General features: G+C 42.8%; 1 protein-coding gene across 1 annotated transcript in view; it reads left to right on the forward strand.

The window, feature by feature from the left end:
* Positions 1-1,626: 1,626 nt before the first annotated feature.
* The window catches only part of LOC126248272 (serine/threonine-protein kinase PLK1-like), a 300,476-nt gene continuing 287,940 nt past the window's right edge, over positions 1,627-14,162 (forward strand). Inside the window, exon 1 of the mRNA XM_049949120.1 lies at positions 1,627-1,989. Coding sequence (XP_049805077.1) covers positions 1,747-1,989 — 243 coding nt within the window. The 5' untranslated portion in view covers positions 1,627-1,746. The remainder of the gene's footprint in view (positions 1,990-14,162) is intronic.

Raw genomic sequence — 14,162 nt, forward strand, 5'->3', positions numbered from 1 at the left:
TCAACTCGACATCGGGTTGATGCGATTCTCGGTGCTTACAGAAACAATTTTGAGTATTTCATGTACGACTGAGTTTGACGTGGTATGCTAGTACTTTCTGTACCTGTGTGTTTCCAGTGACTAATGTACTATGAAGAGTTGTAGAAAATGAGTTCTAATAAGGGAACAAAGCGTTTCTGGACTCGCATCCATGTAAGATTTATTCTTTTTTTTTTCCCCCCTTATTTGAGCGCACATTTTTGTTACCCTCTGTACAGTGAGAGACAGATTCTCAGCACTGTAAAACATCTGTTTTTTACATTTCCGTTTACATCTACATCTGTACTGCGCAAGCCACTTCACGGTTTGTGGCAGAGTGTACTTTGTATATTAGTAACACTTCCCCCTTTACCTCTTCCAGTCGCGTATGGTTCGCGGGAAGAACGATTGCTCGTAATCCTCCGTGGCGATACGAGACCCTCATTTTATCATTATGGTCTTTTCGTGAGCTGTACAAAGTAGGAAGCAATACATTGGCTGATTCTTCTAAGAACCTACGTTTCCAGAGTTTTAAAGGTAGACCATATCGAGATGTAGAACGCCTCTCTCTTGCAGCTATGGCACTGGAGTTGACTGAGCATCTCCGTGACACTCTGAAGTTCACTAAATGAGCCTATAACGAAATGCGCTGCTCTTCTTTGGATATGACAACAGTTGTGTCATCAGTCAGGGCAGCCACTGATGATGGTGTAATTGTGTTGCATGGGGTATAAAAAGAAAAGAAAAAGTAATTAATCAAATAAGAGAACTAACGAAATCCTTACAACCTCTAAGGATGTCTCCAGCATTAGGGAACGAAACGTTACGCACTGAAACATTGCTTATACAGCGGCATAACGGCATTTAACTAAAATCAGCGATGATAAAAGTAACTAAATAATTTTGCAAAGGCAGATCTCTGTCAAAAAAGGTTTTTCATGGTATATTCGCTCAAGTCTGCCTCCTCGAAGGGTATCTAATGATGTAGAAGAAAAATAAATAAAACGAAAAAAGAAGAAGAAATCTGTAATATTTGAAATATGTATTCGCAAATGGTTCAAATGGCTCTAAGCACTATGGGACTTAACTTCTGAGGTCATCAGTCCTCTAGAACTTAGAACTACTTAAACCTAACTAACCTAAGGACATCACACACATCCATGCTCGAGGCAGGATTCGAACCTGCGACCGTAGCGGTAGCGCGGTTCCAGATTGAAGCGCCTAGAACCGCTCGGCCATAGGTATTCGCAGGTTTCAAATATTCGACCCATGGATACCATTGATACATACTCTATCTGCTACTCAGAAGATACCGCCGCGGAAAAGCAGGCCATGTCCTCCGACAGGCGAAGCAACAGGTTACAGGAATTGGTGAGAAAACTGATAGTCGCAGCATTTGCCGCGACCTTAGAACGGGACAACGGTAGGAGCACCTGCGTGCAGTCGTCATAGCGTTCGTGATGACTGCGCGTGGTCGGCTCGTACTATTAATAGCAAGAACGGGCCTGCCGGCGCGCCGCGGCTTCGCTAGGGCAGTGCACAGACACCGCCCGTGACGTCACGGGCGGCGCGCCGCAGCGCCTCTGGTGGGCCCGGCAGCAGCTTCAAGAAACGTCAGTTCAAGTTCAGGCGGCGTCTGCGCCGGTCACAGCCGAGCGACCGGCATGCGCCTCGTCCCGACTTAGCTGCTACTCATTCGTAACGACGACTCCACCGAAAGCGCGCACCATGAGCCTCGCGATCGAGAAGCACGACAACGCGTTCAAAGGCCTCAACAGTGCCTTGCTATTGGCATGTGAGGCCGAACCAGAAGCATATAACAACAACGACTCGCTGGACTCCGGCATCGCTGGCATCAAAGACCCGCACAGCTACAGCGGCCGCAACAATGATGCAGAGGCGCCCGTCGCGGAGTATATTGTCGATCCCACCACTCGTACGACTTATCTAAAGGGCAAATTCCTCGGAAAGGTAAGATTTTTTTCTTTTTGTTATTTTTAAGAGCCTTTGGTTTTCGTGGCCCTGCGCGTTACCCGAAATATTATCTCGGACACTCCGCGTGAATTTGGCATTGGCATCTTCAAAGTGGAATACGGGGAATGTAGAGTAAGACGGCCGGCCCTTTGGGTTCCTTTGACAGTTGTCGTGTGTTACACCTGTTAAGCGGAGAAGCGGCAACAGGGCTGCTGGCAGGGTGGCTGTCTGGCTCCGTTGCCAGCTGCAGGGAAGACAAAGGAAGCGGCATGACGCCCCATACGAAACGTCAGAGCGGTGGCGGCCGCATCCTGTCCTACCGGGCGCTTTTTGTCACTAACACAACCTTTGTCCTTTGGGTCGGCCACCTGAGGACCTCAGCCGTGGGAATTTATGTAGCTGCCGGCTGCGGCAGACGCTCTGTGTGTGCTAACCAGCCAGTCTGTTATACACAGCTTTACCTTAGAAAGATGGTCTGCTGCCAATCCCAAATTCTTAACTACGTTTTACATGATGCAGTGACCAGTTGATGGGCAGTCCGTAGTTTGTATACATAAAGGCTCTCAGACGTTTAAGATGTGCCTGGTTACGGGTAATTTTCATAGTAAACATATCACAGTTGCGTAATTCACCCTCATCTGCAAAAGAAAATATTGCTATAAATTTATAAAGGTATTGGTAATGAGTTTTGTAAATAGTTGTAATCTGCATGCTCTAAAAGTTTATTTTAACTATGCATGCAAGAATATGTAACCTGTGATACTTTGAAATATGCATTTTTGTAAAATATTTACATTGTGGAATAACACAACTGTTGTACATTTCGCATCGCTATTTCGTCGGTAAAACTCGGAGGGCTAAGGATAACACGCGGGTCAGGTAGACACAAATGAAGCACGGAGCCCCACCAGAAAACATGCAGGCTTTGATGCTATCCTACATGCAAATAAAACATAATTTAGCCGAATTTTTGTAATCGTAAATTAGTATTCCCACGAGGTGCAGTAAGATCGACAACTATTACATGTGTATCCCAACAGGTGGCGTATTTAATGTTATTGTTTCAGTACTCAGGATTTTCTCGGTGCTTTAAAGAAAAGGTAAGTCACAACTTCTGCAACCCAAAAGCTGTACAGAGGAGGAATTGGCGTTGTTATAAAGGCAATACAGATTTTAAACTTCCCTCGAAAATCATTCTAAAAGTAATGGAAAACGCAGTTCTGTCCAAGGACTCTGAAACAAAGAGCAATTCGTTGGGTGAGGTTTTTCAGTTATGCTCGAAGTAGTTTGATGTGCGACTGCCGAGCTTCCGCTGCCAAGTTCAAAGGACGCCAGCCATTTAAATACCGCTGCAAGCAGCTTACCGATACGGAACACGGCAGAGCGCTCAGTATTTTAATTCTATCGTCGAATGTAAATGATTTCATGGTGAAACTGAACTGATGATCCTTGAATTTTTTTCAGCGTTTTGACTGTAGGCTTCCAGCGAAGAAAGTTGTTGTATTTTTTTCCAAATAATAACAGTTTGGTACCGCTCTCTACGCTGTAGTCCTAAATTACGCAAATCTTTTCACATGTCCAGAATTCCTACAGACAGTATTTATTTGAAAGTGCTTACCATAACCAAGCCTTGGGCCTTCCGCTAAAATTTTTACCCCATACACTTGTTAACGTTATCAAATTCTCTTCCTACATGCCTGAGAATTTTAAATCTACTGAACCCTCCTTATGTAGTCAATTCGTGCCATAAATTTTTCTCCCCGATTTGATTCAGCATCACTTATTATCAGATCTACCCATTTAAACTTAAGTGATCTCCTTTAGTATCACTCTTCGAAGTCTATTTTCTTCTTTCTATAGCGCTTATCGTCCATGTTTTATTTGCGTATAAGGGTAAAAGCAGTATGCGATGCGACTTTATGCGTGACGCTATAACCATAACAGGCGAGTGTTAGCTCTGTTAAGTACAATTAAGACATTTCGTTGGTATTGGAAGGTATATTTTTTTCGAATATTTCACCAATAAAAAAGCGTCTTCGGCTGTCTTCTTTCTTTATTGCTTGGTGAAGTGAAGCAGCTGTAATTGACGCGCATAATTTGAAACTGACAGGGAAACCGGAGTTAGTTAAGATCGCATATTGAAATGTTCCTAAACTGCTCCACGTATGTGCAAGTGTTACGCACATGTCAAAAATCATATATTAAGTATAAAAACTCGGCTCCTAAGTGTCACCCCTTATCTCTCAGTTGTGTCGAGAGACTGATCCGTGCGGAACACAAGGTAACAATTGTGTTATGAGTTGGTGAAACCAATGAATCTGAATTCGAAATAAGGGTTGTCGTCACAGATTGATCTGTAGCGTAGCCCTATATCTACGTTCAGTCCATATTTAATCTACATTTTGCCATGAAAGCGACAACTGCAAAGTGAATACAGAAAGTTCGTTGAATTCGTTATGGATGAGTATTTTGGTGCATACAAGGTACATACATCGTACATAAATTACGAAAAATGTAACGACGTCACTACGGAACTTGCACCAAAATCTCTGTAAGAATACGAAGAAGATACTAACACGCCAAATAGTGAGAACAGAATCGTAGAAATTGTTTTCATACTGACTAATCTGTATGTTAGAGCTAGTGCTCTGGGTGTCGTTCAGCTCTGTTCATGTCACTGTGTGAAAGTGCTGCACCTCTGTCAGAAGTGCTGGATTCAGTTCGAATGAGCTCATTCAAGGGCATGGGCAGTCGCTGCCAGTACGCATTGATTTAAATGGGAAAGATGAAAATTTGTGCTAGCCCGGGATTCGAACGCGGGTTTCTTCCTCAATTGGCAGATGCATTGATCACTGCGCCACCCGGACACAATGGCCATAACAAATGCATGGACTACCCTAGCACGTCTCCCGTCAGACCCAAATTCTCAACTTACCCACACATCACTCATGTAGTGCCCTTTGCCCATTATCCTCATTACTCGCGGCATTTCACCGGTTCCCATAAAAGTTCGAGCCTGATATGCATGTGCACTGAAGAGATCAATTGGTCGTCCTCGCCGTAATTATGCATGTGGTGTGTGTTCTTTCGTACGGACATGTCCGAAAGAACAGATATATATGAAATGGATCTTCCTGCTAGTACGGTGAGAGACTCGATATGGAACCCTTGCTTTTTGTGGACAACTGTGCCTTCTCAGTATACCTGGGTTGTCGACTAAAAAGCTTTAAGGGCCCTACACACGCACCGACCGACCGACCGACCGACAAATTGGACGTGTGAGGCGTTTTGGCTTACCGTCCGATGAATTTTTCTTAGCGGGATGTTGGACGGGTAGTACCACACGACAGGCAACACCGCCCCCCCCCCCCCCAACCGCCTACGCTTCACCCAACAAATTCTGCCATGTGTAGCGTTGTCTTTTGTCTTTCCAAGTGCCCGACGAAAGTTCGCCTTTTGTAGCGCACGGGACTAAATGCTGTTCTACAGACTGCGAGGCGGACGTGTTTCTGAAGAAATTAAAACTAGAGAGTTCGTGGGACACGTCGTGCGAGGAGTGTAGCAATAGTAATGAAAGAAATGAAGCATTTGTACATTTTTAACGAATCCGTAATGGCTTGTGTAGCGCATAGAGTAAAAGGTGTGTATTTTATGAACAAAAGTCCGTCTGCCGTATGTATTTAGGTTTGTAGGTTTTATTTCCAATACTTGCCAGAAATGAAAACTAAAAACCGAAATGCAACCAAATTAAATCTGAGATTTTATATCCAATACCTATCGGAAGTAAAACCTAAAAACGGAAATATAGTCAATGGACGTCATTCAGACTTGCTTCATCGTTGTAAGTGTTGAAGTCCAGCCTATATCCAAGTCTTCTGCTATGACAAACAAAGTGTGCGATTTTTTCAGTACTAACAGTTGCTGAATGCTTCATTGCTTATATATCCGTTGTATTTCTTAAATGATGTGCGCAGTCACGATTTGTAGTAGTCTTCTCATTTGAAATAAATTTCTCAAATTTACAGGGACATCTTTTGTTTTCCTTTACCACGATGTATTTCCTCAGGCAACTATAAATCACATTGCAGGTGTCAGGAATAATTTTAGATAATTTCGGGGATACAGCAGCACTAAATTCGAGGTCCTCTTAACTTCTGCGAGTGGCTAGAAAACGTAATGCAGCTAACAGCCTCTCCTTGCAGCTGAAAGCCTCTCTGACTGTTCCTTTTCTTTAGGAATTGTTTGATGGTCAGCAGCTCCGAAATGCAGGTTCCATCCATTCCTAGATAATTACGGAACTCATTAGTTCCCAGCTCCTAAACAGAGGGTGGGTGAACTTCTGTCTTTGCATTAGCCACTTGTTTGTCCACAGCTTCCTCTCCACTTTTTTCCTTCTAAAACAGCCAAGGTAAGCCCCAAATTTTCTTTGTGTAAAACCAAACGGGATCTCGTAAAACATAAATTAAATGAACTTAAACAAAACAGGACGGCGCCGTAGTCGCATAGTGCAGTCGGTCAGGACTGCCACGAATTAGGTCGTTCCTTCGGTCTGCCGATAATTTGATACGTGATACGTATGTATTGGCCTGTACTCTGACTACATGTCCCTCTCACCTTTGCGAACAACCCACTTCTGCTTGTTGCAGAATGTTAGGTCAGTGTGTTCGAATAAAAAGACCGCATCTGTTGCAGGTATTTACTTTAAAATTTGCGCGTTTCGCGGTAGTGGCGATCTTCAGAATGTACAGAAATTCTGGAGATGCCCCACTGGAGGGAGACGCGTCAATTTTAAAGTAAATACCGCCAATAGACACTGTTTCTGATTTGAAAATTGGATTATGTTCCTGAACCAGGCCGGAAATGGAATGAAGAAATATGTTTAGACCACAATAAGTTTTAATATACACATCATACAGTGGCTGGAGATGGACTTGCCGGCCGCGGTGGCCGAGAGGTTCTAGGCGCTTCAGTCCGGAACCGCGCTGCTGCTACGGTCGCAGGTTCGAATCCTGCCTCGGGCATGGATGTGTGTGATGTCCTTAGGTTAGTTAGGTTTAAGTAGTTCTAAGTTCTAGGAGACTGATGACCTCAGATGTTAAGTCCCATAGTGCTCAGAGCGATTTGAACCATTTTTTTGAGATGGACTTCAGACTATTGCTAACTTCATCTACATACTGTAATACAAAATGGTGAGCTTGTGTCTTCGTAAGAAATGTTTTCCAGCATCCAGTATTTGCGTTAGGGGGCTGAGAATTCTCATTTTGAAATTGGTTATAAAATCCTACAGGTAAATGCCTCAGAAGAAATTCCTCATATTCAGTATTCGTGTCCACCATTAAAGCGCCATTCCTGCAGTGGCAGAACTCCGACGGAACCTAAAATACCATGATGGCGTCTTGAACAGAATCGATGTGACGCCATGAAGTTTAACAGCTCCCAAAGTAGTGTCGGCTGCGTATTTAGCTCATTGGCCCGGGAACATCACTTGCATAAAAAGTTGAATAAAGCCAAACTTAAAGCTAAATGGTTTGTGCAGATTTCCCCGCAGCTAGTAAGATATCAAAGCGCAGTGTCCCTTTAGCACCATGGAAAATTTACAGCTTTCCGATTCACTCCTCCATTACTATGCATCAGTAGCCCACCACACCCGCTAGGTGAACATAGATTTTTCATTGGGATAACACCCATGGTGCAGTTTTAATGAGGAGTGTGACGAATCGACAGTAAAAGGCGATGATTAAATATTTCTCAAATGTTGTTGGAATGATGTTGACCGAATCAGTGTTTTCAATGTATTAACTGTCCCTGTAAAAGTTTTTCCGTCATGTGAACACGAGTAGAACTGATTTTCCAGTATCAAGAGACTTGCTACGATATAGTTAACTTGCCGACAATCTATCAGTAAAGTTACACATTTCTCGACTGAGTCTTATCAGTATTTTGTCCCATTAATTTATTTTCGAGCAGGCTCATCAGATGGTGTCACAGGAGCATCTCTCTCTCTCTCTCTCTCTCTCTCTCTCTCTCTCTCTCTCTCTCTCTCTCACACACACACACACACACACACACACACGTCACAGTATTTAGGTGCCTTTTAACACCGATACACACCTAGGTAAACGTTCCATCAGGCGAGCAAACTTCTCCAATAGGGCCCATTTTAGTACCAGATTCAGTATTAATCTGCATCTAGGACGTGTTTCTGTGTGCGCAAGGTGAGCTGGCAGAGCTGACTACAGAGCCAGCGGTTGCGCCTTGCTGAGTAATCGCGGCCAGCTGTTACGTGGCTTCCTTCCGGCGCCTGACTCACGTTACACGGGATATACTGCAGCCGCTGCCAACTGCTTTCTCATTTCTCAGATGGTCATATGCATCATCTTCTAGGTTTTTTAATATAAAGGTCTCACATTCTATGACATTTCACTCGCACTACCCCACGTAGAAAGCTTCTCGGGTGTTTCAGCACGACAAAATCAGTGGAAATGATCGAAAGAGTACGCAGACAAGAAAATTCATTTATTAGTATCTTCATGATGTAAACAAGTTTTGAGCGTTAACAACTTACAATACCACAGCGTGTTTCGATGCTTCGCTACACATCAACTGCAGGTGTAGAACGACGTGGTTAGTCTTAGTGTAGAGCACAGACGCCTTTACACTGCTGCAGGCCAACTGCAAAAGCCTGTTTTGCACTACGTAATTCTACAGCTGAAGACTGTGTGAATCATCGAAATGCATGGTACAATAAACGAGTGACTACTACAGAAAACTTTTTTCTGTTTGTGTGTCGCAGTCCAGATGATGAACTTTGTGGACAAATACTTTGATATCCGAGTGCAGATTCACTACATGAACATCACGTTCTTAAAGTCAACCACAAAAACTTACAGAAAAATCCGAAGTATATGCGAAATGTGTACGCAACTGTGAATAATATGACATCCTGGACAGTATGCGACAGCTAAACAATGTTTCATCGCAATACGCGCGTGAGGAAAGATGTATAAAAAATAGTAATCGAAGAGTTTTCTAAAATAAAAGTGGAACGCGTCTACCCCAAACGGCTATTTAGACGCAGAGACGGAGTATATACATCAAGAAGATGCCAATAACTAATCCCGCAACAAAGAAACGACGGAAACTACAAAACGAAGAATATACTCCTTCTGGAGATTTCAACGTACACGCTTGTATACAGAGCGAAAAAATTACTCATTGAAAGTGTGGTTCAATCAATTTTTGCAATATACAGACATTTTTCAGGTTTGTTTCCATCAGGAATTGCGTGGTCCACGACCGTATTAGTGAGATTCAAGTTGGGAGAAAGGGCAGCATCGGTTATAAATTTTTAATCAGTTTATTGCAGATTTCAGCTACTGTGTAGCTATCTAGAGGGCAATTATATCGAAGTCTTGATGACTCATCGTAATTAAAATCGCACTTGGTACCACACTGACATTTGCAGATAACAAACACTTAAACTTGAACATAATTGCGCTGAAGATAGCGACTTAGTAGCTGACATCCATCTGAAATAACCAGATTAAAACTTTACGTCCGATGCTGCCTTTTCTCCTATCTTGGGCACAAACATCTGTAGCAAAATTTAATTCTGGTCAGATTTTCGGTAGAAACTGGTCGTCAAAGGATGGCAACTCGGTTATGCTATCATGACATGTGCGACAAGTGTCTTCATTCAATACTGTGTAATCTGGGATCGAATGTGTTACATGAAAATATGTGAACCAACTAACCTAATGTGATGTTACGTGATGCGCATGGTTGAGTAGGACCTGCATAACAGATCCATGAAATATGGTTCAAATGATCCTGAACACTATGGGACTTAACATCTGAGGTCATCAGTCTCCTTGAACTTAGAACTACTTAAACCTAACTAACCTAAGGACATCACACACATCCATGCCCGAGGCAGGATTCGAACCTGCGACCGTAGCGGTCACGCGGTTCCGGACTGAAGCGCGTAGAACCGCACGGCCACACCGGCCGGCCATGAAATATGTTTTGTAGGATAAGAAATAGGATAGAGGCAGACATGGTGTTTTTTCAGGTATGGTTTTTTCCGTCTTAAACCACCAGATGCGTTTCGTTTTTATTTACAAAGCATCTCCTGCGGTCTTACTGAAATATAGTATACACAATGTTTCTAAATTTGTCTGTTTATAGATTAAAAGCAGGTTTTCTTCATAAATTTGATGTACAATTTACTTACGGTGTTTTTCCTTCCTTTTACATGTTTTGAAGCCCACTCATGAGTAACAGATACTACCGAGCGGGATAGCGCAGTGGTTAGCACACTGGACTCGCATTCTGGACTGGTTCAAATGGCTCCAAGCACTATGGGACGTAACATCTAGAGGTCCTCAGTCCCCTTGACTTAGAACTACTTAAGCATAACTAACCTAACGACATCACACACATCCATGACCGAGGCAGGATTCGAACCTGCGACTGTAGCAGGCGCGCGGTTCCAGACTGAAGCGCCTAGAACCGCCTGGTCACAACGGCCGGCACTTCTGAATAAAAAAGAACTTCATATGGACATATGCCATATTGCGAATGGTTTCTGAGATGGAAGTCATTTAGTATGACTTCTGTACGTTCTTCTTTAACAACTCTAAGCCCGTACATAGTAAAAACGTGTCGCATTACAACATTACACTACATTAAATTTTCTACAAAAAAGATCCTATTCATTTTTTCTCTACTATTAATATTTTGCACGAAGAGAGCGCGAGATATTGAAAATGTCGTGTGACGCGCATGCGTTGTAGTGTAGGTAGTTTTTGTACGCCAATTTGAGGTAGTTTCCCGATTTAATAGACAAGTGTCCTGTATCAAACTGTTTGTCTCAGCATCCTCTACACAACTGTGGTACATTGTGTACGACGACGGCGTTTGAATAATACTGAAAATAAGTGTACATTAAATGTGTTCTATCTCGGAAACCATTCGGAATAGGGCATATGTCCATATGGCGTTTATATTTCAGAACCACTAATACTGTCACCCCCCAAAGCATGTACCTTTCCTCCTGACAGACCCTGTATAACGATTAAGAAGCCGTGCACCATACAGCACAGATTAAAATTATCAAATAATGCACCGTCTTCCAGAAGCCAAATCTCCACCTCGAGTAATGTCTACCCACAGGTAGCGTTGTTTTATCTTTTTGAATGATAATACTAATACTAGTGGGAAATGTAATCGGTGTTGCCGGATTGTTGTTCGTCGACTTTCATTTTATACCTAAAATATAACGGAGATGGAATTTAGTTATATTTTTGTATTAGTGTGCAAAGGACCGCGCTGTCGTCTCAGTGTGCGAATTTTTCTTCGCGCTTACTAGTTAATCACCATTACTCTTGGATGTTTGTACATGTTACCTGAATATAAGCACACCGACTCTGTCGAATCAGTTCAGTTGGTACTTTATAATGCTACCTTCCACTTAACAGTGGTGGGCTTGATGGCTAAGTTGGTAAGTGCCCGACTGCAATCTACAGGGCTCGGTTTAGTTGCGTAGGCTCCCGCGGCCGGTCAGATAACATGAAGTTTGAGTGTGGTACTGTATCATATTGTAGATAACTATCATCGATGAGTCCAACGTTTTGGCCATGGTTACAGTGACCACCTCGTGAGTCTAACTCAGAAGAAGCCACTGTAACCGTGGCCGAAACGTTGATTTTATCAGTGATAGTTATTTACAATAGGACGCGGTACCATACCCAGAAATTTTGCGTGTTAACAGGGCTCGTTGTTCAGTTCTCTGTAATGTCTCGTGTATCTGAAAAATACCCAGTAACTTCTTTGGTCAGATAGTTTAAGGGGAGGTTTACTATCTTTGGCCCGAAAAAGCATGTTCTTTTAGAATTTTTTCTCGGTATGTGTTATAGATGTCAATGTCATTTTTAGTCAAAATGTTTATTGATATTTCCTCTACAAACTGGAATTTTTTCGACCGGAAATGTCGAAGAGCAAAGGCGGAAGTGCCGTCGGAACGAAACTAAATTTCGACGTACCACGCGCGATATGTCACAGGTCAGCCGGCTCGTCTGAAATCAAAATTGGGTTGACGTTAGCGAAGTATATAAGATTCTGTAGGAGTTGTACTTCGCCTAAGTTATTTGGACCATAAGAAACAAAATGGCTGCCATTTGAAGAAAAAATAGGATTTTTATCGATTTTTCGACTTCGTCGGCCAAGTAAAAATATTTGTAGTTGATGGATCGCAATAAAAGTGGTACAACTCCTAGACAATTTAGTTAGCTTTGTCGGAAACAAAGAATCATGCCAATCGGTTCAGTAGATTTGAAGTTACCATACCGCGCGATGAAAAAAAACGTCATTTCAAGAAAAACGCGTTTGAAGTTTCGTATACATATAAATGCAATATTATGCAACTTACGTCCAATCTGCTATTCCGGGTCCATAAAATAGTCCTTCCTCTTCCTCATAGAGAGCGTTCTGCTCGATCTGGGCCATCTTGCGCTGCTCCAGAGCCGCTAGTACGGCCTGTGACAAGCGGTTTTCGGCCTCTTGAATCCGGTTGTCGTCCGAATACTTGGCGAACTGCGTCGAATAGAGTCCCAGAGTGACGTCCATCGCTGTTATGGTCTTCAGAAATCATGAATACCTTTCGTTGAAGCTGCTCACTTCCAGGAAAGTCGCAATCTCCACATTCTTCGCACCAGAATGCAAATTGTTGGGGGCTAACTTCCAAACACACACGTTCAAACTTTCATTTGAATTTTGTGTGTTTCCTCCCAAGCACCGGTACAATAACTCGTCCTCCGAAAGAAAAAAACTGGTGCGTGAAAAAGGCCGATTTCAGGCAGATGCATTTTTTTGTTCAACCGCGAATAACAAACATTTCCGTTCCGTATTCGGAAAAACCGTTTCAGGGGTGGATTCTAAACACTTTTATAGGTCCTAAAATGTAATTAAAAAAATGATTTTTTGAACCAAAAGAGAGTAAACCTCCCCTTAAAGGTCGAAGAAAGGCAACGACATACCACCTCTAAGAGGACGTTGCGAAGTAAAGCACTGCCACGATTAAACGAACGACCGGATTCAGTACAACCTTATTTTTACATAAAGTTAAGATAAAACTAAATTGTAACATTAAACACGAGGCGTTTCAACTTAGGCAAATTTATCTTCCGTAAAAAAGCACACGAAGCATTCGTTCTTAAATAGCAACTCAATTTTACATAGGTTCCCTTTCTGCCTGGTATTTCTGTGGGATGGGAGGTTCTTACTTTTAGACTATACATTGTGGACCTGTACAGTCACCCTGTTAGGAAAAAGGAAGGTGGTTTTAGTAGGGTAGTATATCGATAATGTTTATGGTGTATTAAATTTTTAAATAGCATCGTAGCTTAATTTTACTTGTTCGTTAATACTCTGTCGTTCCTAAATTGGTGCTTTGAGTCAGGCACCACAACGGATGAAACTTCGTGGCAGATTAAAACTGTGTGCCGGACCGAGACTCGAACACGGGACCTTTGCCTTTCGCGTGCAAGTGCTCTACCGTCCTTTTTCGTTTGTCTCATTTTGTTCGTTTATGTTCGTTATATTTGTTCGGGGCGGAAGTCACATGACGCTTGTTAAAATGCATCGTTGGTCCATTAACTCAGTTATTTTTTATTTTTATTTTTTTTATATATACAGAGGCAGCTTATCCTCTGACAGAACACTCTGAGCTACCGTGCCGGCATGATCTACCCAAGCACGACTCATGCCCCGTCCTCACAACTTTCCTTATGCCAGTACCTCGTCTCCTACCTTCGAAACTTCTCTGAAGCTCTCCTGCGAGAAGTTAGGAGACGAGGTACTGGCAGAAGTAAAGCTGTGAGGACGGGGCTTGAGTCGTGCTTGGGTAGCTCAGACGGCAGAGCACTTGCCCGCGAAAGGCAAAGGTCCCGAGATCGATTATGGGTCCGACACACAGTTTTAATCTGCCAAGAAGGTTCATATCAGCGCACACTCCACTGCAGAGTGAAAACGGATGTCCGTTTTAGTTATTTTGGCCCAGAACACAACCACTGCAAGCAAATCCGCCATCTTGGTTACAATGAATACGCCACGTCTGCGCCTGCTCGTGTATCAGAGTTATAGACTAGGAACGTGCTGCGGTATAGTAACAT

Source organism: Schistocerca nitens, chromosome 3, assembly GCF_023898315.1.
Source record: "Schistocerca nitens isolate TAMUIC-IGC-003100 chromosome 3, iqSchNite1.1, whole genome shotgun sequence".
Taxonomy (NCBI): Eukaryota; Metazoa; Arthropoda; class Insecta; order Orthoptera; family Acrididae; genus Schistocerca; species Schistocerca nitens.